Here is a 21448-nt window from a genome sequence, read left to right as displayed (position 1 = left end):
AAAAACACTCTGGTTGGTCCAACAAATGATGTAAGCGAAGTCTTTGGTCTCATCTTCTTCTACATAACTTGAAAACTCTGGTTAACACTGTTGACCAGTGGCTTTCGTGGCAGCTTGAACATCACTCTTCGAAGGGCACATAGCTAACACCACACACTCTTAATCTGCTAACACCACACACTCTTAATCTCCGTCTCTCTTTATCTTTCTCTCTCTAGCTAACTTGCTTATTTGCAATCATGGCTAGCTTAGAAGCCGACACTACTGTTACTACTCATGCTGACCAACGTCCCAAAACCCTTGTAGATTTCGATCCTCCCCAGAAACCCAAGCGCAACAAGTTCGCTTTCGCTTGCGCCATTCTAGCTTCCATGATTTCCATCTTGCTCGGCTATGGTAACTTAACTTTAATTACTATCGAAAATAAACAAAGAAGGAAACTTGCATATTATCCAGAATTGGTTATAAATCCTCAGCCTGTTTATTTCTTTTTGTTTGGCAGATATTGGAGTAATGAGTGGGGCGGTAATTTATATAAAAAAGGACCTGAAAATCAGCGATGTGGAAGTGGAGATTCTCGTGGGGATCCTTAACCTTTACTGTCTGTTAGGTTCAGCGGTGGCCGGAAGAACCTCCGACTGGATCGGGCGGCGCTACACCATCGTACTAGCGGGAGCAATATTCTTTTTAGGAGCTCTGCTGATGGGCTTCGCCACCAACTATGCATTTCTAATGGTAGGTCGTTTTGTTGCTGGAATTGGCGTCGGCTATGCCCTCATGATCGCTCCTGTTTACACTGCCGAAGTCTCACCAGCTTCCTCTCGTGGCTTCCTCACTTCTTTCCCTGAGGTAAATTTGAATTTACCTTTTCCTTCTTCTTCACCACAACTAATTAGAGCTCGTAAATTTTTCAAAAAAAAAAAAAAAATCAAATAGAAACTTTTATTTTCCTACAGGTGTTCATTAATGGAGGGATATTACTCGGATACGTTTCAAACTACGCGTTCTCGAAGCTGCCACTTTACTTAGGATGGCGAATGATGCTTGGCATCGGAGCCATCCCCTCCGTGCTGTTGGCCGTCGGCGTTTTAGCCATGCCTGAGTCACCGCGTTGGCTGGTAATGCAAGGTCGACTGGGAGACGCCAGGAAAGTCCTCGACAAAACCTCCGAATCCAAAGACGAAGCCGCCTTTCGACTTGCCGATATTAAAGAAGCTGCCGGCATTCCTCAAGAATGCAACGACGATGTCGTTCGTGTTGAGAAACGTAGCCACGGTGAGGGTGTATGGAGAGAACTACTCCTTCATCCTACACCGGCGGTTCGTCACATTTTAGTCTGCGCCATTGGTATTCATTTCTTCCAGCAGTCGTCTGGTATAGACGACGTCGTTCTGTACAGTCCCAGGATCTTTGAAAAAGCCGGGATTACATCTGATAACAAGAAGTTACTCGCCACTGTAGCCGTCGGATTCGTCAAGACTATCTTCATCTTAGTGGCTACATTTTTGCTTGACAGAATCGGACGGCGGCCGCTGCTTTTGAGTAGTGTGGGGGGTATGATCCTGTCCCTTGCCACACTCGGATTCTCTTTAACAATCATTGATCACTCCCACGCAAAGTTGCCCTGGGCCATTGGATTAGCCATCACCGCGGTGTTATCATACGTCGCGTTCTTCTCCATCGGAATGGGGCCCATCACGTGGGTCTACAGCTCTGAGATTTTCCCGTTGAAGCTACGAGCTCAAGGAGTGAGTATGGGAGTTGCGACGAGTAGGGTTACAAGTGGGGTCCTATCTATGACATTCATATCACTTTACAATTCCATATCAATCGGCGGAGCCTTTTTCCTTTTCGCCGGAATCGCAACGGTGGCCTGGCTGTTCTTTTACACTATGCTCCCGGAAACAAAGGGTAAAACCCTTGAAGAGATGCAGGTCCTTTTTGGTAACTTCAACTGGTTGAGGGATTCCAAGCAGAAGAAGAGAAACACTGAAGTTTACGGTAACGGTGACAGGGTGTCTAAGCCCGTTACGAACTAGAGGGTAACTTGGTAAATATAATGGTTTTATTTAAATATTTTAGTGTAGCTTTCTAAGATAATAGTGATGTTTTAGTGAGAGGGTGAAGAATGAGAATAAAAAAAATGACTAACCCCATGCTATGGAGTAAAAAAGCATATGTTATGGGCTAATTGCGTTTTCCTTTTCAATTGTCAAAGTTTGGCTCGGTTCCCCAAATAAAATCGAACTTGAATCGGTGTACGTTTGAATTTGTTTCATTTTGAATTCTACCCTAAGTATTTGCAAAATAACGTTGAAAAGTGCCATGTGATTGGATCCTTTGATGTAGGAATGAGACGATAGCCTTTTGTTTTGGTTTATGTGTTTTTCCTTATGGGTGTTTGATTCTGCAATTTCTTACTTTGTAACTTTCTTTATATAATTTTTTAAAAAGATTATGTTGCTTTAGGAACAAGTGGTCCGATCTTGCATTGGTTGATTGAATTGACTACTAGTAATAATCTAAAAGCAAAGGGACCTTACATAAATTCTTATACATGTGCTATGTTTCCTAATTCTAAAGTTTGGCTCACTACAAGAAAAATTAATCTTCTTATACAGACAAGACAAGGAAAACAAGTGATCCAATCAGCCTGTGGATTTCTTTTCAGTCTTTTCGTTTTATAATAGAATAAGCTGGTACGTGACAAAATCAACTAAAATATTGTTAGGCCTAATGTCGAAATGGCTTCCGACACAATGTCTAATCCAAATAATAAGTTTCGCTAACAACATGACAAATATTGAAACACATTGGCCCTGAAAATTTCACTTGATAGAGATACGTTATTAAGAAACAAATGTAAATGAAGGAACATAAATGTAAGCAATGGGCCGAGATGAAGGCTGTAGTTGTAGTGATTTTCTGAGATGAAGACAAAGCGAGTGCTTGTAAATAATTGTCATATGGTCTGGGAATCCGACACACGGTCAGTTTAATGAATATCTTTTACAGATTCAGATCATATATAATATAATTTAGGGACCCATTCGTGTTACAATGTTGTACCCATAATTGAAGCCAGCAAGGATGTAAGATAATGGCTACTCATGCAATAAGGAAAGAGTAATACAAGTAACCTGCTGAACATTTTGTCCTTCCAATTTTGGACTAGGGTTGCAAAAAGCTGTAAAAGTGTCCAAATCGGAACAAAAATTAAAATTTCACATACCTCTGGCTCTGGAGAAACCCACCATTAGGTTACAACCGGTTTAATTCTTATGCTTTTCCCTGCGATCAGTTGTCAATAATCATCATGATTCTGCAATCTAAGACGATTTTGCAATCTGTTCTACCCCAAAACTACTGTGGAGATCCTCGGAAAAATCACAGCTATAATAAAAGAATTACATACGATAATGTACATTTGAGGATGAGGTGTAAAACATTCTTTCACTTCTCGATGCCTTGTTGCAGATACTGTATCAAGTCATATCCTGCAGTGGTCCATTTGTTGTATGCGTCTGTGCATACACTTTTCATGAAATTAGCAGCCTCACGTTCACTCATCTCCGGATGAAACCTCCTGCGAAGATTTCCAATTGGGTCACCTCTACTAAAGCAAGGTAATCCACTGTCTAGCATTAACAGCACGGTAGCAATGATGCCGTCCATATATCGACGAGCAGCAAGATAACCCTTAATACACAAGCTATTCATGTACAAAATAACATCATCAACTTTGAGACATAAGTTGCCAATAGAGTGTATTAAGGAAAAAAGATCCAACAAAAAATCTATTCATTACCTCACAAAATAATTCCATGTATCACTCTTCATAACCCCAGATGGATCTAGTAGTTGGGTCATTTCATGGCTCAGCTTGAAATGTGCACTCTCAAAACGCATATTTCCACCAGGTGACGTTTCCAAAATAAAACCAAAATCAATGTGGACAAGCCGCCCCTCGCTGCATTAACAAGTAATTTACTTTTTCAAAGGATTTGTGGGAGATAGTGAGCTAAACAAGAGATAGCAGTAAGAGGGTTATCAAGTAGCCATACACAATAATAAAATAACTAATAATAAATCATGAGCGCAAGAGCATACTTATCAAAAAGAAGATTTCCATTGTGTCTATCCTTTGGTTGTAGTAGAAGGCTGGCAACTGCATAACCAGCACTGCTAATGATAAAGTTCTTACGAGCAGCTTCAAAAGTGGGAGACCCAATGGACCCATAATCCTGTTGAAAAATCTCGTACAAACCACCATCAGTTGTTTCACCCATTTGACTTCTGCTGCGTGCATTAGGCACAACCTGAAGTATAAGAAAAGCTTATTAGGAGGTGTAAACAGAATGCATATGCAACCATTGTAAGTTATAACTGGTTCATAGCATTCATCACAATCAAATTTTGAGGCCTTGGTGGATTTTCTTAGTAACCAAAAATTTCAAACATTCAAATCAAAGCAAAGGAAAGAGTACATAAATTGTGCCAAGAAATATGATTTCTCAGAAGACCTTCATTTCCCAATTGCAGAAATTTTCTCCGTCACTTTTAAGAATAAACTATCACAGTACTACTAAAGGATGAATAATTTGATAATTAGAAGGTTCAGAAACCCAGATCAATTTGAAAATTCATGGCAGGCTGTAACAAATCAGAAATAAACCATGGTTTACAAATCTAGCAGCGGGTCAACAAAGTTGAACACATTCTAGGTAAAAACACAATCATACAAGAGGGCATATTGGACTGAACTTCAATCATTTACTTATTATGACATCCTCATATTGACTGCTTAGTCTTGATGCAAAACCAGGGTTAATTCATAAAAATTCTGATATTTCAGTTTTCTTTTTGTTTGATTGCTCAAAATTTGAACACGATTTAATCATTGTGCTTGCAAACACTAGTGGATGCAGAACAGCTGAGTAAAATTTGGGACAAGTAAAATCCTATGAATTGGACAATGCAACCCATATACATTTATTTTTCCGGACCTAAATCAACTACAAATTCTTGAAAAAACCAAGCAAAACAAAGCTAGGACAGACCAAGTACAAGAGCATATTACTTCACCAAATTTCAATACTTAAAACGATGTGATCATGTTATTAAGAGGGACGAAATTGTTAAAAGGTCTAATATCCATATGTAATCTAGTAGTTAATGACAAGAAATATCTTTAACATTGGCCTAAAAAATCATTATGATCATATAAACGGAGATTTTACCAAGATTTTTGAAAAATGTAGTTACCTCAATTATACCTCTCTCATGGCCAGTGGGGAGCACACCATATGGGAAAAGATATAGATCAAGTCCAACCGCTTGAAATATCTCTCTCAGAAGTGATATCACTTGAAGAGCAAGAACATCTTGTCGACAATCATCACCAACCTTAAATAAGGAAACGTAAGTCAAGCCATGCCTAAGCAAATTTTACCTTCACTTTTAGAAAGTAAATTTTTGATTGAGCCAACAGCCCGATTCATGTACAAAATCACACTAGGTTACCTTAAAAATGCAAGCTTGGGGTTTCACATTGCTCGGGTCACCATCTCGATCAATCACATTGAATGTGATCATAATTGGAACTTTGGCAGCTGACTGTAATGGTATTCCGCTATCCACCTGAATACCCCTGACAAGCTTGCTAGGAGCTGTGGGTAAATAAAGGTCTTCTCCGTCCACTTTAATTTTTTCCAACTCCCTATTGTCATAACATGGTTAAACACCCAGAGTAATTACAAGAACTAAAAATTGAAAAAAAAAAAATGAGAATAGAAGCTTGAACAAGTATACCTCCTAATACCAGCTCGGCGTTCCTCTTTGGGGAGTGGAAATAAAGCACCAGAAATAGATGTAACTTTGTCAAAGAAATCAAATTCTCTTTGAAACATTTCCAGGGCCTTGGGAGTGAAACCTTCAATAATATGCTGCCGAATGGTGGGCAACAATTCTTGAAATGACTTATTCTGGAAAAATAGCATGTAGAGACAATTGACTGAGCATAAACAGAAGTTTAACGAATAGAGATCAAACAATAAAAAAAAAAAAAAATCAAGGAGCCCTTCTAAAATCTTTGCTATTTCCAAATACAAAATTAAGCAAACATGTCTTAGACTGTAAGGCACCAAAAAAATGGTTATGCATAAGATATAGAGGACAGGTATTAAACAATAAGTATAAAAATTAAGAGGGTATTTATGCTTTGACAGTTTCAAGATTTTACATGAAAATTTCCTTTTGTTTAGGAGTATCTATTTATAAAACAATGGACACTAACTATAAATATGAAATATACACCAAAAATGATTCTGGATTTACAAACCGTAACTTTAGTAACTTTCAAAGCAGTGACAATAGGCATTTATATAATTTATATTATTAATCTTTATATTGTTGATAAAAGAAAGTATGCATAGAATGACATACCTTCCCTGCATTAGGGTCTTTCCCAGACTCTGGTCCAACAGATGTTTCACCCTGCATTCTCAAACAAAGGAATTATATAATAATAGAAGAATAATAAAATTCGTATTGTTATACTTAAAGCAGATAAAAATATAAATTCCATCTAAATTCACCAAAATAATAATATATGCAGACTTTCAAGTATTATAAACATATGAATATTTCACACCTGTAGATGCCATATTAAGATATGGGCAAATATATCACTTCTTTGAGCTGCTCTAAGCAAATACCCTTCCACCAATTTCTGCAAAAATTATGAATGCAAATTTAATGGATTAATAGATTAATTTAAGTGATAAGGTGTCTAGAATATGTTTTACATTCATTAGTACAGCATGAAATTAGCAAAGCTGATTTATTATTACCAATAATATGAGGAGGTTACTGTATACTTGTGGTAAGATTTTCCACTATTCAGCATTTCTCTACCCTCACTCAAACAATACGCTTAATAGATAGCATTGCAGACTACAAATATTAATTTGTTCTGTGCATCCAGAAGGTTTATCAATCCAACCTCAACCGTATTCATCAAACAACTAACTTAGACTAACCTATGTTTCCCAAAGCTAAATCAGTTGAGCATAAATGCCAGGTTAAACTGGGCAAAGTTAAGGCCAATCTATTGTGTAGATCGGAAAAATAGACACCAACTCATCATTAAATTCTGTTGTGGCAGAAGTTGAATGAAAACAAGCCATTAACCAAGGATGAATGAATTTCAGGTTTCACCTGAAAATCTCAGCGCAAGCAAAATTGAGTGAATCAGGATTATTCAGCCAAGCCCAAAACAATGATCAATGGTCTTGAATCAAATTCCAAGAGTCCCAATCCCCACACTAGCATAAGGACAAAAATGGTAACATAAACATCTTCATTAAACAACTTACCTCATCATCATACCGCAAAGCCTGCACTAGCTGTGGCATGAAGAAAGTTACTCGTTCAGGAGGATAGGACTCCAACACCCTTAAAACATATGCCATGACACGTGAATGACCCTTATACGCAGGAGCTAGGAACTCAAGAGCTTGTGTAATTGAACAAGCTGTCCAGTGTGGTAATTGGCGCAAAAGTGCTGAATCTTCATCAACTGCCTTAGGGGTGACAAAATATGGCAATGCTTCGGGTATAGAGCGGAGTTCCAATATATGTGTCTGCAAGATAACACCAATTTTTATCAAGAGAATACATAAAATAAAATGTGATGGAACTGGTACTAAAAAATGAACTTTATGGTGAATTTTCCCTTTATTGAAATTATGCATCCATCTAAGAACCATATTAAGAAACAGAATCATCATATCGCAACATAAGAGTGTGAATGATATGTTTCCACACTTTCAGATCCCAATACATTTTCTTGGACAAAAAAGGTGTTCTAGAAAGAGTTATCAACTTTTAATTAAATAGAATCCAAATTTTACCATTTCCATTTATTGGTTGACACAGAGAATTTCTTCAGCAACAAGCAGCACTCACCAAGAATGAATTCAGTAGAACATATCAAATAAGAGAAATGAAACTAGACAACCGATGGTTCATACAATGTGTTAGAGCTTAAACCTATCAGCCTAACCTTTAGGGCCCCATAATACTTATGATGGTATCAAAGTCAAATTAACCATTTGATCTTCTGTTCATATCTCCCTATTGTACACTATAATTATAATAACCTGTTATTTCTAATTAGCAGCTACAGTTTTGGTGGTTTTTGATCCATGTGAAAGTGCATGTGAGAGGTCATGTTGGACTTAGATTCTATTCTTGGGCTCTCAAGTCTCACCAATGGACAAAGTTTTGGGTCAACTAGATAATTAACATAACTTTGGCAAGCAGTGCACAATTAGCATAGTACACAGCAAAATTCTTTTTCTTATTCTTGTTCGGAATTGTGCAATATTTTATTCCAAAATGAACCCAAGAAAGAATCCTTGCAGAAATCCTGCCTAAAATAACTTATACTGAATATTTATTGCCTGAATCACATTCTTCCTAACTTCAATACTACAGAATACAATCATAGTGTTTGTGCATTAAAATCAGATTTACAACACTGGAACTTTGAATTTTAAAATGGCCACATAGTTCACTCTGCCATTTCCCAAGTGTATCCAGCTAACCTTCACACATCTCTCCCAAATTACAATCAAAACAAGAAGCATAATTAATAAACTTTTATATGAGAACTATCAGCTAATGACCGAAAAGATTCCTAGTCAACATTAGATACATACCTGAACCAGACTAGTTATTTCACCCTTCAGAGAAGCATTTGCTGGAAACCTTGATGCCAAGGATAGAGCAATCCTAGGATCAACCGAGAATGCAGTCCTAGCATATTCAACCCACTTCTCTGAGCTGATTTTAGGCCGAGAAGATATACTATCCCTGAATAAGAAAAGAAACATAAAAATAATTAATAAGAAATTATCAGTACAACAAGAAAGACTAGATATACCAGATGCTTAATAAATTCTGCAACACAATTAAAGGATTACTTAGAGATTGGCTGTGCCCAGACATCAAGCCTATCAGCCTCATGCTGGCATAGCATCAGAAGTAGCTGCTTCCGTTTTTCTCTTCCAGCAGAATAATTTTCCATCTGGCCCCAGACTGGGTGATATTGATCGTTCTACAAGTATCCAAGTAAATTTAGTAATAAAGTGGGACAAACAACTGAAGGATTACAACATCAAGAAAGTCTACATTGTAGATGAATATTCTATAACAAATAAACTTAAACACCTCACCATATCAGCCAAAGGGCTACCATTCTCACGTCCCCGTCCTTTTGGGTCCAGTTGAATAGCATCTCGCTCATTTGAAAGATGATGAACAAATACAGAGATGGACTGAGCCTCACACTGGGCGAAATTCATATATTTGGTTTCATACCATTCAGGCTCATAGGCAAACCAACCCAATGATGCCCTGTAGAGTGCGCCAAAGACATTATGATTTCTTCAAACAACATATATTGCTTAAATTTAACTAGAGAAAAGTGTCATTGTTTATCTAGTACAATGCTAATAAACAAAAGTGTGCAGAAACTTTGATTTATTGCTCAAGATCCTTGATTGAAGCAAACAGAAATAACCCCTACGTTTTCACAGGACAGGGTAAGCAAAACTTATAAAATAAGGAATTCATGGTATATACTCCGCCTAATAGGCACTTCACTATCGTTTTAACTAGACAGTCAGCAACATTAATATGGAAACATAGTCATAATTGGCTCAAAGACTCATGAAAGATATTTTAATTAGTTTTCAAGAAATTCACATGCATTGAAGTTTCTACATAATTTAAACAGATGGAGCTGCACATTCTAACATACAAACTTAAAAACCCAAAGTATTGTAAATATCCATTGCAGAAATATTGAATTGAACTGAAAGGTTAAACACAATTACTGTAACATGCAGCCCCTTCCCGCCCATAACAAATCAGAGAGAAGAGGGAGAGGGAGAAAGAGGTAAGTACAATAGCGTATCTAATGAACCCCAATTGTAAAGAAGCAAAATGTAAACAAGAGTTACAAAAGGAAAAAGAAACAATCAAAAAACTAATTGTCTTATCATGGGCAAAAGCTATTGTTATATCAAAATAAAAACAATATGCAGCAAAAGATTCAGATAAACTCTGAGAGCATGGATTCGCTACCTGCAGATCCGATCTTCCAGAAGTTGAAGTCCTGTTTTAAAATTTTGCAAATTTCCCTGGGACTGGCATGAGCAGAACTTCAGCCCAAGAAGCATGAGAGTGAAGAAAGTACCAGTGGCTGCAGGATGGTGTGAAAAGTTCCATGGGAGTTTAGTGGTCCCTTGCAACATCCGACCAAGAAGCAAGAGCTGCTCAACACTATTGTGGCGAACTACCTGTGCAAGCAGGACAACATTGACCACAGAAGGTAACAAAATGAGAACACAAACTACATGTTTGTGCATTTTTAGCATGAGAGAGAGAGAGATCATGTAACAAGAAGCAGAGAAACATGTGTCTTTATACTGGCAATTTAAACACTGCTTGAGAAACAAGGTCTTTATTTAATATAACAGTAGTGCTATACATCTGAAGCAATATGATATAATTGTAGAGCTACCATGGATCACATAATCCACATGTACTCTAACTAATACCACATCATTTGGGATGCAAACTTGGAATATTCTCAATTAAATCATATTGAAAAGATCAAACAGCAGCACTAAATCCAAAGACATTAATGATACATGTCAGAATACTCTCGCATCATCGCATATATTTGAACCTAAAAACTGAACTGACTGATGCCAGATATATCAAGCATGGATTGATCTTCATGTGAACACATGACATCAAATTCTCAGAATCCACATAGCATTTTCAATTAGATTGTAGGCCCCTATACAGCATAAAGAACTAGGAAATAAGATCTGTTATCATTCTGGAAGGTATTATCTAGACAACTGAAAAGAAAACCATGATACATACACAAACCTTAACCAACAAATCTAACAGATTATGACCTGCTGCCAAGTAAATTCATCTTGACATCATAGAGAACGGCAGAATGAACATGAATGACAGAGCAGTATGCTTGAGAGAGATATATGCATAAAATAATTCCATAAATACTACCTCAAAGCGATCAATGAAAAATCCAAGCCATAGTCTATGAGCAATTATTTGCTCAACAGGGTCAACTTCAGGCTGCACCTCCGGTTCCCCAGGTGAAAGATGAGGCCTCAATTTTGCAGCAGGTCCAGAATACTTCACTTCATTTGCAAAGAGACCTCGTTTCATATCAATTGTCCATAACCATGCATCAACAAGCTCAGCAAGGATAAGGGGCCCCAGTTGGGGTGCAGCAGACACTAACCAAGTCCAAATGAAAACACCAGTTTCCATTGCATCAGGAGTGGAAATATAAGCTGGACACCAGCAAAGAAGCCGTAAAAGTTGTGAGAAGCCCTCAACATTTGACTTGGAAGTAGAACCCTGAAAAAGAAAACCTAAAATTCAGAAGAAAACAAATATGCACAAAAAGAATGTTTGTTGATACTAGCAAATACAGAAACAATGAGAATTATTTTATTACCAGATTAGAAAGAAGCAATGCAGTAGCCTGAGAACAGGTTTCACGAAATTTTGACTTGTCCACTTCACCACTCTTTTCAGCAATGTTAACAAATTGTTGAAGTAGACGAACAAATTTGGAAAGCAACATCTCATTAAATGAATCATCCTCTGCTTCTGACGGTTGGGAAAATGCTCCAGATATCAATCTCTGAAGGCCACCACCAATACCAAGACCTGTTGGCATGGTGCCAGTTTGAAATCCACCAATGCTGTTATACAGCCTTCTCATGCCCGCAATCTCTCCAGCATGATTGCATTTGGCCGTTGCACTCACAATGCTAGTATTAAGCACCTCCAAATTGAATGCTTCTGTAAGTTTTAAGTTTTCTCCTGAAGCTGCAGCTGCTGCAGCCATTACCGCAGGTATGTTTGCTGTTCGTATACCTGGCCAACAATCATTCTTACCCGTACCAATCTTTATATCAGATAAAAGAGAAACCACATCAGTTGTAGGCTGTGTATTCTGCCATTTATTTGCCTTACAAAGTTTTTCCTGAAGTATAAATTTGAAACCATTAAATGGGAATAAGTACAAAAACAAATCTACAACAGAAGTGACCAGTATCATTAAGTCAATAAAATTCCAAATTAACTGAGCATCAAATGCAGTGTTATATATTACAAAAGGAAAAAAATTAAAACTTTCCATTGCAGCAAGGCACCAAATTAATATCTAAACAACCACAGTAAGATAACCGAGCATGAATACAAGCTTGTAACATACAACAAAACTCATAAAAGAAACAACCAACAAAACTAAGGGTTAAAGAAAAGGACCATAACAATCTGACTTTTATCCAACAAAATAAGACTCATTCATGTTTCTTGTGCAGTACCAAACCATTCACATCAGAGGATTGACTTTTCGAAAGCACTAGCTTATCGATTGATAATCACTATTATCAAGAAACCACTTGTTCCAAAAGCTTAAGTTTATCAACAAGGACACAACAATAGTGTTTAAGCTCTAATACGCTCCCTTATAAGCACCTGCAAATGGACCAAACACAACCACCACAGCCACAAAGAAAACTAATTATTATTTAATTAATAAAATGGAGGTATTCAAGAACAAGACCACTAGCTCAATTTAGCTCTGGCACCAGGTTAAGCATCCTTAAGTGAATAAATTAAGGCCCAGCAATACTATTTACACTTTAATAATTGTCATTTAAAAATGAAAGGAAAGGAAAGGAAAGGAAAGGAGAAGGAATGTAAGTACTTCCTAATACAAACATTTATGCCAGATCCCCATGTTTTCTATCCTTTTTTGATAAGGAAAACAAAAGAACACACCTAACATGCAGTTTACAGCAAATATGTCCCTATGGATAAATCAATAATATGTTGAAAAAGACAAGTGACAATCACTCAGACCATCTATGAAAAATTATATTCCAAATATCCAATTCCCAGCTAAGAGAGACATATATAGATAGGACTCCAAAAAACTGACTATTCACATACTTGAAAAGGGGAAAAAAGAGGTGAGGGAAGAAAAATATATGAATCCAAAAAATTTCATAAAAAGGAGTGCAGTTGTCAACCTGGAGCAGTCCTTGGGTGGTGCAAGGAGCATATGAAAGAGATGTTATAACCCATTCTTGTACTAGTCTCTGGTACAAAGAACGAACAGTCGCTATCCAAGCAGGATCATTGATAACACCGGGTGTGTCACTACCAACTGAAAATAGCAGGGAATCTAGACAAGATGAATTCCATAAAACCTGCATGCATGTGATTCGGATTCTCAATTTTACAGACAAATGAAGAAGTGCCCACAAGAAAAAAAAGCCAATTAATTGATCGAGTGAAGAGTATCAAGGATATCATTGTACCTGAGGAAATTTATCTCTAAGCTGAATTAACAAGTTAACAGAAATATCTCGAATGTGTTCCTCTCTCTGGGACATATTTTTTATGAGAAAACAGGCATGTGCAAATAGAGTAGATTCTCTGATCTCAGTGTCACTGCCTGTTTCTGATGTTCGCTCTTCCTGTTCCAAAATAAAAAATCAGAAATATGATATTTTAAGGAAAAGGTATAATATGTCTCTAATGCCCGATAAGCTGTCTAAAGCATAAGTCATTCAAGTAGAAACTATGAATTAATCAATGTCAACTTTTAGAACTTGTCCGTAAAACATTGTTGGATCATTTCTTGTTTTCAGAAGAGAAAATAATCATGAACAAAAAACCTTATAGAAGAAATACCAAGTGTCCCTAGAAAATTTAGAGTTGAAATTTGTACAGAAGGATGCCACCATGGAGGTTCAAGCCTTGGGATAGATATGAACTTTTTGTTTTGTAAATATATTAACAAAATATAATATTATGAGAAGTTAATAAGAGTCTAAAATTTGTTTTAGACATTTTAAGAGCATGGTAAAAAGTAAGAAGAAAATATATCAATGTTTCACTGCCAATCAATTAATAAAAGTAGTACAGAGCAATGTACTAAAAATACAATATGTATAAACAAACAATGGAAGAAACTATATCCCATATGAATCAAAGATCAGTGGTGCTGTGGTCATGCTACTCAAACACAAGAATTGGCCCTCACCATGCTAAGAGCAATATTGGTTTCAAAAAACATATTTAAATACAGCAAAAGCAGCTGTGCTTAATTAAAAAAATTACTCTTAAGTTGACCTTCACAACAATAAGAGAAATAACAGTTTAAAGAGAAAACTACTAGATATACAGCAAGATTTGTGCTTAATAAATATGATTAAGCAAGCCTTTGAGTAGTCATGAGACAAAGGCTAGGCCTTAAGACAATTAGGAAACTTACTGTTAGGCATACCTCACAAAAGCTAATGCATACACAAATAGGGAAGTAACAAAATGAATCCATTAATCTATGCAAGGCCTGTACTCCTATGTTCCTATATTATCCCCTCAATACATGAATCTTCCCCTACAAAGGGCTCCAATAGCTTCATATAAATACAGAAAGACATACCAGCCATGAAACTGCAGTTTCAAAAGCCCTGAGCACAATTGCCTTCAAACACTGGAAGACAGATGTCATAAGATTTGGTGTTTTCAGGTATTCAAAGACACAACTGAAAGCACTTCTAGAGGCAGTCAAACTGGTGCCACCATTAAGGATGCCACCATTGCTGCTGAAGCGTATAATCTCAAGAAAAGCAACAGCAAGAAGATAGGTCGCCTTCACACCTGTAAAACAAATAACCACTGCCATTGTTATTCGTATGACAAACAAGAAGCAAGATCTAAATACATTTAACGATTTTTTAAGGGCGATGTGACTTCATTTAAGATTTTGGTCTAGCTTTGTGGATTTTAGGTCTCCTGAGAATGCAGCATTCAGTTGATATTTAATTGTTTCTTCTCTCACCCTTTTAAGGCTTAGGAGACACTTTGTCCAGGCTTTCCTATATCTCATTACATTTAATTCAAGTTTATTTTGGTTCTTACAAGTATACTGTCAAATCAACATCAAAAATTAATTCAAGACCACAGCTAAGCAAAAATTCTACCAAACAGTTTAACTAGCATATACATTCACTGAACATAGAGGTTACACATTCAATGCTACAGAAATGCTGAGAAGCCCACTTAACCTGAAATTGTGCCCATTGCTGCAACCTCAACCCGTCCACCTAAAGCAGAAGAAAGAGCTGTTCTGTGGATTCCAGCTGCTTTCTCATTGCCACTCCCTCGACGACTGCCAGGGTTGTGAAGAGCATTGAGTTCCAACTCATCTTCAAGCCATTTCACTGAACTGACAACCTGGAAAACACAACCATCATGTTAAAACTTTGATTTCAGATATGGTTTGAGATCATTCACTGCAATAAAAAAACATTAAGGTAGAGCTGATAAGGCCAGTAACAATTATATACATTTAAGGTAGAGTTGATAAGCCAGTCCATGAAGCACGAGTATATTCATGAATGAGAAGTCAACTTTCATAACAACATGGTGCAGTCAACTGACTAATCCAAGATGATTAAGCCTCCCTAATTGAAGTATAAATTGGAAACAGCTAAGCTTAGTATAGGCATTAAAAAGTAAGACTTAACTTTTGAACATTAGAAAGTATAAATTGGACACTGCAATGAAGCCAGGTTAACCGTGTTTGAATCCCCTCACTCCACCAACTAAATTTATAATACAGAATAGGTTGAAAATATTGTTGGATACATCAATTAGATTCAACCAAGCAACTGAGAGGGTTTGTTAGAGTCTTAGAGACCAATGCCCTTTCCATCAACTTAAGCTTTTGAGACAAAACAATACTAAGGCATTCAAAATGCTGCAAATAACTAACTGATTACAGCTAAAATAGGATATACAGATATGTGCAAAACCCTCCAACCCTTGTGTCTATTAGGCTTGTCTGGTTAGATAGTTATTTCCTAACACAGGTTACGAAACTAAAGGCTTTAAAATCTCCAGGTGACTCCCACCACAAACTTTATGCAAGCAGCAGCTAGCCAATCAACACAGACATTGTCTGAAAATCTACACTTCACAAAGAATTCACACATTTCCAACTTTCCACAAGTACATTTAAATGAATAACATAGGCATAAGACATAAAGAACAATATTCTAATGGATGGAAAATCAAAGACAGATTGCATATTCATGCAAGAAGAGAAATCTTCTACAGCAAATGTATACCAAAAAAAAACCAAACATTGAAACAAATTTGCATCTTCTTACAAGGGGAGGAGTTCCTTGAGCAATCCGTTTAACAGCAGAAGACCACAATTCATTCCACATGTATGGTCCACCAACTGCTTGAAGAGGAATTGCACCCATGCTTCCCACACTGTTCAGTGTACTGGAAACTGACTTTGTTGGTGGTTGAGATTTCTGTATGGGAGGTGCTAAGCCAAAAAGAGCAACATAGAACCACAAGTTGCGAAACAACTTCAAAAGTGATGGTTCCACATCTACAGTTGGATCGAAATCAGAGCATATTTCAGCAACGGCAGGAAGTAGAGGCCCCAAAAAATCTGCTCCACTTCTGCAAAGTTAGGAGTATCAAAATGTGACATGTCCAAACATATAACAAAGCGAGGCAACAAAATGTATAAAAAGCAAAATATGACCAGCCTCCAGAAGAGTGCATGGATAAAAATAAATCCTGGACATATCAGAATAGTTCCAGTATAACTAGCTACCAGAAAATAAAGTAGAAACAAATTTATCATACCCCCCACTTCTTGACTCGGCAGCCAGCCCTACATCAGAGCATAAAGATAGCAAACGATGACGATAGTCCAAACGCAATTTGGGATTCTTAAGACCACTAGCAATTAGAAGGAATCCGGCAGGTAGAGTCTACAGTATAATTGAAGCAGTCAGTGACTATTCAATCTGATTATCTGCCAAGCAAGCAACAGTATCACATATATTTCATATCTTAGTGACAAAATATTACCTCAACACGTTCTGCAGTGGCTTCAGCTGGCATTGTTTTGCTTTCCGCAGATCCAACACTTGATAGCTTACTCAAGTAACTTCTTGTCATCAGAACAACTGTTTCACGATAAGACTTCTCAAAACCTAAACTTGCCATCCGAGACACAGCATCAAGAAGCTGCAGTAAATTAAGAAGGGAGGTTAAGAAACCATGCCACAAAATAAAAGGACCAACAGCCATGTATATTGAGTCAATAACCAACATCGAGAAAAACAATTAGATACAGGATGCAAAGTAATGAGAAAAGAGATGTTCGTTAAGGCAAAGGTTTCATACCCGAAGTCGCAATGAACTAGGAGTTGAAGCATCACCCTCTTCTAAGCTCTCAACAAAAAGTGGTAATATCATGTCTACCACTTCAGACTTGTTAAGAGCAACAGTCAAATCAGCAAGCAAGCGTATAAGATTAAGTTGCAGAGGAGGAACTGTAGGTTTCTCTTTATCAACCTGAAATAAGTTTGGTTGAGTAAGCATAGGCTGGTAGTGGACAACAAATCCAAATTACAATATTTGGACAACAAATCCAAATTACAATATTTTGATAACCGTCTATACAAAAATAAAAAAAGAAGGGTAATCAAAATCATTGAAGCAACCTGGTCATCATAATCATTTCGTTCACGAATACTTGTAGCTAGTCCCATGATAAAAGTGTCAACAGGTGCCCGGTCCTTGGTCCAGCCAGATTCAATTATCTCACAACTTGTCTTCATAATACTCTCAAACATTGCTCCTCGGCTGCTGCCCCAGGAATCAACTTGGGGCTACAATTATTAAGAAAACAAGAGATCACATAATTAAAAAAAATAAAGAGATACATATTTACAATATGCAAAAATGAACAATTTAACTTTGCGCCACTATACAAAATCAAAAGCGATCTGTAGTTTACACTTGTGCACAAAACCCATCAATAATCTATACCTGCGCACATGCAGTTAGCACAAGGGGCTTGAAGCGAATGAGTAAAACACGCAGCAGCTGACCTCCCCTAATAACAGCAATCTGTGCAATCCCCACAAGCAGTGAACTGAACAACTCTTCACAAGCTCTCAGCTTTCTCCAAACACAGAGCAAACATGCTTCAGCAGCATCTAGCAGTGATGCAAGAGCATCAAGGACCACCCTCTTTGCGGTTTTCCCATTTGGATCAAGAGATGCAAGACTCTTAATTTTCAACCTAGCCACAGATTTATAAACAGATAGTTTTGCATTTATTCTCGCTTTCAAAAGTGGCCCTTGTTCATTCCACTCCCGCTTCCTTATCTGCCCACGCAACCAAATTAACTTTAATAAACACCTTCTTTACGATGAAAAAATTTAACTCCTCTTATAGAATATTGACATAACAAATTTTACTTCCTAACAACTAATCCAGTTTGATACAGTAAATGTTTCACCTTTTGCATACATTTCACAAAGTCTCTCTTCTGTTTCTCATCAATAAGTTCATAATTAACTTTTTCAATGCAAAGCACTAGGAGCGATCTAGATATATCCACATAAACATATAAAACAAACATTTTCTCATCAAAATTTATCATATCTAAGCCGTTCTTCTATAATTAACAATTCCTACACGATGCAATATGATGTTTCTACTTATACCTATACTTAAGTGAAATAAAACATCTTATCAGCAGAAGGCAGTTCATATGTATTTTTACTTCAGCAAAATTCAGTAATTAAGATTTCCTGCACAATGCACCAAGAATTGTCTGGTTATACGTACTCATACAATAAATCACACATGCTACCACAAAAAATTATCTACTATATTTTACCTTCATAAAAGCACACAAGGAGTGGAGCTGCTTCTTTGCAATTAACCTAACCTGCTCCAAAAGTTTGGAATCAATCTGCACTTTATCCAAAATATGGGTGATCAATTTAAATGCGATCTCCTGCTTCTCCAAGCTCTCAACGGATTCTTCCTCGTATGAAGCCACCTGTTGCCTGACTTGCGTTACATCATTCACTCCACCAATTATACTTCCACCACCATTGATTGACACACTGGACGCAGAAATGTGGCTACTCACCTCATTTCCTGGACTTGACTCGCTCTCATTATTGGTACTGCGCTGAAGCTGAAGATGGTTTAAAATTAACGGTGAGCTCTGAGACGATGAGTTTTCTGAGTTAATTGCCATTTGTTCTCTGGGTGAAGCCGGAATGGGTACTGCAAACTTATCAAAGAGACACGTCACCACTGTATTCGCATCTGAAGCCAGAATTGGCGGGAAATTTCTCGACAAAGCCAACAGAAACGCTCTAGAAACCCCCGAATCTTCGCCCATGTTGTGATTAATTGCTGCCAGAACCACCTCTCCGGCTACCGCCGAAATATCTTCTGCGAAACCTGGGGAGTTGTCGGTGGATTTCGACAAGTAGCCTAAGAAATCAGTAAAGAAAGACAAAATTGAGTCACTACTGAACGCCTGTGGCCAGAATGAGCGGTGAAATGACGAAGGAACGGAGCGGAAGAACTCGAGCACCAAAGATTTAGCACGGGAGTCGGGCTCCTCGCCACATTTCGACAGAAACCGAGCGACGGCCAGCACGGCATTGAGTTGAGAACGAGTAACGCGTGGAGATCCGGCTAAAAGCAAGTCAGGCTGCGGACACCGGTTGCAAATCCACGCGAGTTTATCGGAGAATTGATTCGGATTATTCGCGATCAGATCGCAGAGCTCGATCAATGCCTCCATCACGAAGACGAAGAAATTTAAAATTAAAAAATAAATCAAACACAGAGGGAAAAGAAAATGAAGAAATTATGATAAAATATTAGGGTTTAAAAAATCAAAATTGTCTCTCATTTTTTCTTCAAAATTCATCGAGTGTTGTTCTTGTTTCTCCGCTTTTATGTGCATAACAATAAACAAATCCGTTTTCCTTTCTTTCTGGCTTCTCCCATATCGCGCCTCTGTCATTCCGTCACCACAATGGAATGCATTTGAATTATATGATGTACGGTGAGTTAATTCGGAGAGTTAATGTTGTGAAACAAAAATAACATGGTTAGTTTGTGGTAAGTCACGTTGAAATGGTAATGTAATGTAATAAATCTAGAAGAAAGAATCTCGGCTGGCCTATGCTTCTTTCATAAATAGAATAGGCCAAAGAACTATTTCCCCCCTAAGTTTGCATACAAATATAAAAACATTTTTGTAAAATTTTAAAAACTCAAATATCTATTTATAGATTAATTATTTTTTTAGAACTAAGTACAAAATCGTTATTTTATCAATAATATTTAAAAATATATTATTTTATTTTATTTGTTTTTTAGGTTTTGAAAACTATCATTTTATCCTAGTTTAAACTTTGAAAAATAACTTTTTTTTTTTCCAAATTCTTAAGATTTACTGCAAACTCTAACGACATCAACAATTGTGGCCAATCGGTTTTGACATCGATTGGTTTTTTGTACATCTCTCTCTACTACTGCCGAGGACACCAGATGAAAGGTGATGGAGCTCTGACAGCGATAAAGCCTGAAGATAAAAAGACTTCATCGAATTGACTTTGGATGGCTAGAATTGATAGCGTTTTCTGTCGATTCAGCTTCAAATTTGGACAACCATCATAAAGACCCATTCTCCGATCACAAACACAACAAATTCTTGCCATCTGAAGTCAATTTGACAAAGTCTTTTCTTCTTCAAGCTTTGTCGTCATCAGGGCTTCATCTAGCGTCATCAACGACGATAAAGGGAAAGGCAGAGAAGGTTGATCAATGTCGAAACCAATTGGTTGTCATCATCACCGTTGTCGGAGTTCGCAACAAACCCTAAAATTTGGTTTCTTTTTTTTGGGTGGGGGGGGGGGGGGGGGGGGAGGAGGGAGTTACTTTTCAAAATTGAGACTAAGAGGTGAAATGAGAGTTTTTAAAATTTATGAAGAAAATGAGATAAAATTATAAATATTTTAATATTATTAATAAAATAACGATTTTACCTTTAATTCTAATAGAAAATTTTAATAATAATTAGTCTATAAATAAGTATTTGAATTTTTAAAATTCTGTGAATGTGCATTTATATTTACATTAAAACTTGAGTGGGAAATAGTCTTTTGACCAATGGAATAATAATAATAATAGTAAATCGTATTAACGCGTGTGCTTATTGTTTTATTATTTTATTCAATAAAATTATGTATATAATTTTGTATATAAATAATAATATATTATCATATAATTAAGTATTATTTTATCTTTAATTTTTTATTATTTAATTATATAATAACATATCATTATTTATATACGAAAATTCTTCAAATAACATCACCGTATTTTATTTTGTGAAAATCTTTTTCTTCCTAAGGTGTTGTATTTTATTTTGTTAAAGTATTTTTCTTCCTGAGG

General features: G+C 36.8%; 2 protein-coding genes across 2 annotated transcripts; one reads left to right on the top strand and one right to left on the bottom strand.

Annotated features, from left to right (window-relative positions):
* On the top strand, positions 1–2278 carry LOC123226902 (polyol transporter 5-like). Its single transcript, XM_044651465.1, has 3 exons — positions 1–396; positions 503–849; positions 957–2278. Exons 1-3 carry the CDS (start codon positions 240–242, stop codon positions 2037–2039), a joined length of 1587 nt encoding a protein of 528 aa, XP_044507400.1. The 5' UTR covers positions 1–239; the 3' UTR covers positions 2040–2278.
* Positions 2279–2994: 716 nt separating this feature from the next.
* Positions 2995–20102, bottom strand: LOC123227305 (phosphatidylinositol 4-kinase alpha 1-like). The gene is made up of 26 exons (XM_044652050.1): positions 18861–20102; positions 18001–18342; positions 17673–17840; positions 17353–17523; positions 17035–17193; positions 16807–16934; positions 16311–16617; positions 15204–15372; positions 14579–14796; positions 13449–13607; positions 13158–13337; positions 11570–12103; positions 11110–11469; positions 10153–10367; positions 9240–9420; positions 8988–9121; positions 8724–8877; positions 7377–7643; positions 6653–6730; positions 6445–6495; positions 5812–5984; positions 5524–5719; positions 5266–5406; positions 4111–4319; positions 3809–3970; positions 2995–3712 (listed from the first exon to the last, which is right to left on the bottom strand). Exons 1-26 carry the CDS (start codon positions 19785–19787, stop codon positions 3454–3456), a joined length of 6042 nt encoding a protein of 2013 aa, XP_044507985.1. The 5' UTR covers positions 19788–20102; the 3' UTR covers positions 2995–3453.
* Positions 20103–21448: the final 1346 nt, after the last annotated feature.

The sequence above is a fragment of the Mangifera indica genome, chromosome 10, assembly GCF_011075055.1.
Source record: "Mangifera indica cultivar Alphonso chromosome 10, CATAS_Mindica_2.1, whole genome shotgun sequence".
In the NCBI taxonomy this organism is placed as follows: Eukaryota; Viridiplantae; Streptophyta; class Magnoliopsida; order Sapindales; family Anacardiaceae; genus Mangifera; species Mangifera indica.
This window is presented reverse-complemented; position numbering and strand designations above follow the sequence as displayed.

What these genes read in the sequence shown, in the direction of transcription:
- LOC123226902 (XM_044651465.1), top strand. Translation starts at nt 240, where the DNA reads ATGGCTAGCTTAGAAGCCGACACTACTGTTACTACTCATGCTGACCAA. An exon ending in TTCCATCTTGCTCGGCTATG is followed by an intron (nt 397 to 502) that starts GTAACTTAACTT and finishes TTTGTTTGGCAG; the next exon opens with ATATTGGAGTAATGAGTGGG. An exon ending in TCCTCACTTCTTTCCCTGAG is followed by an intron (nt 850 to 956) that starts GTAAATTTGAAT and finishes ATTTTCCTACAG; the next exon opens with GTGTTCATTAATGGAGGGAT.
- LOC123227305 (XM_044652050.1), bottom strand. Translation starts at nt 19,787, where the DNA reads ATGGAGGCATTGATCGAGCTCTGCGATCTGATCGCGAATAATCCGAAT. An exon ending in AGCAATGGGCACAATTTCAG is followed by an intron (nt 14,797 to 15,203) that starts GTTAAGTGGGCT and finishes TTTGTTTTACAG; the next exon opens with GTGTGAAGGCGACCTATCTT. An exon ending in GTAGCCCTTTGGCTGATATG is followed by an intron (nt 9,122 to 9,239) that starts GTGAGGTGTTTA and finishes GGATACTTGTAG; the next exon opens with AACGATCAATATCACCCAGT.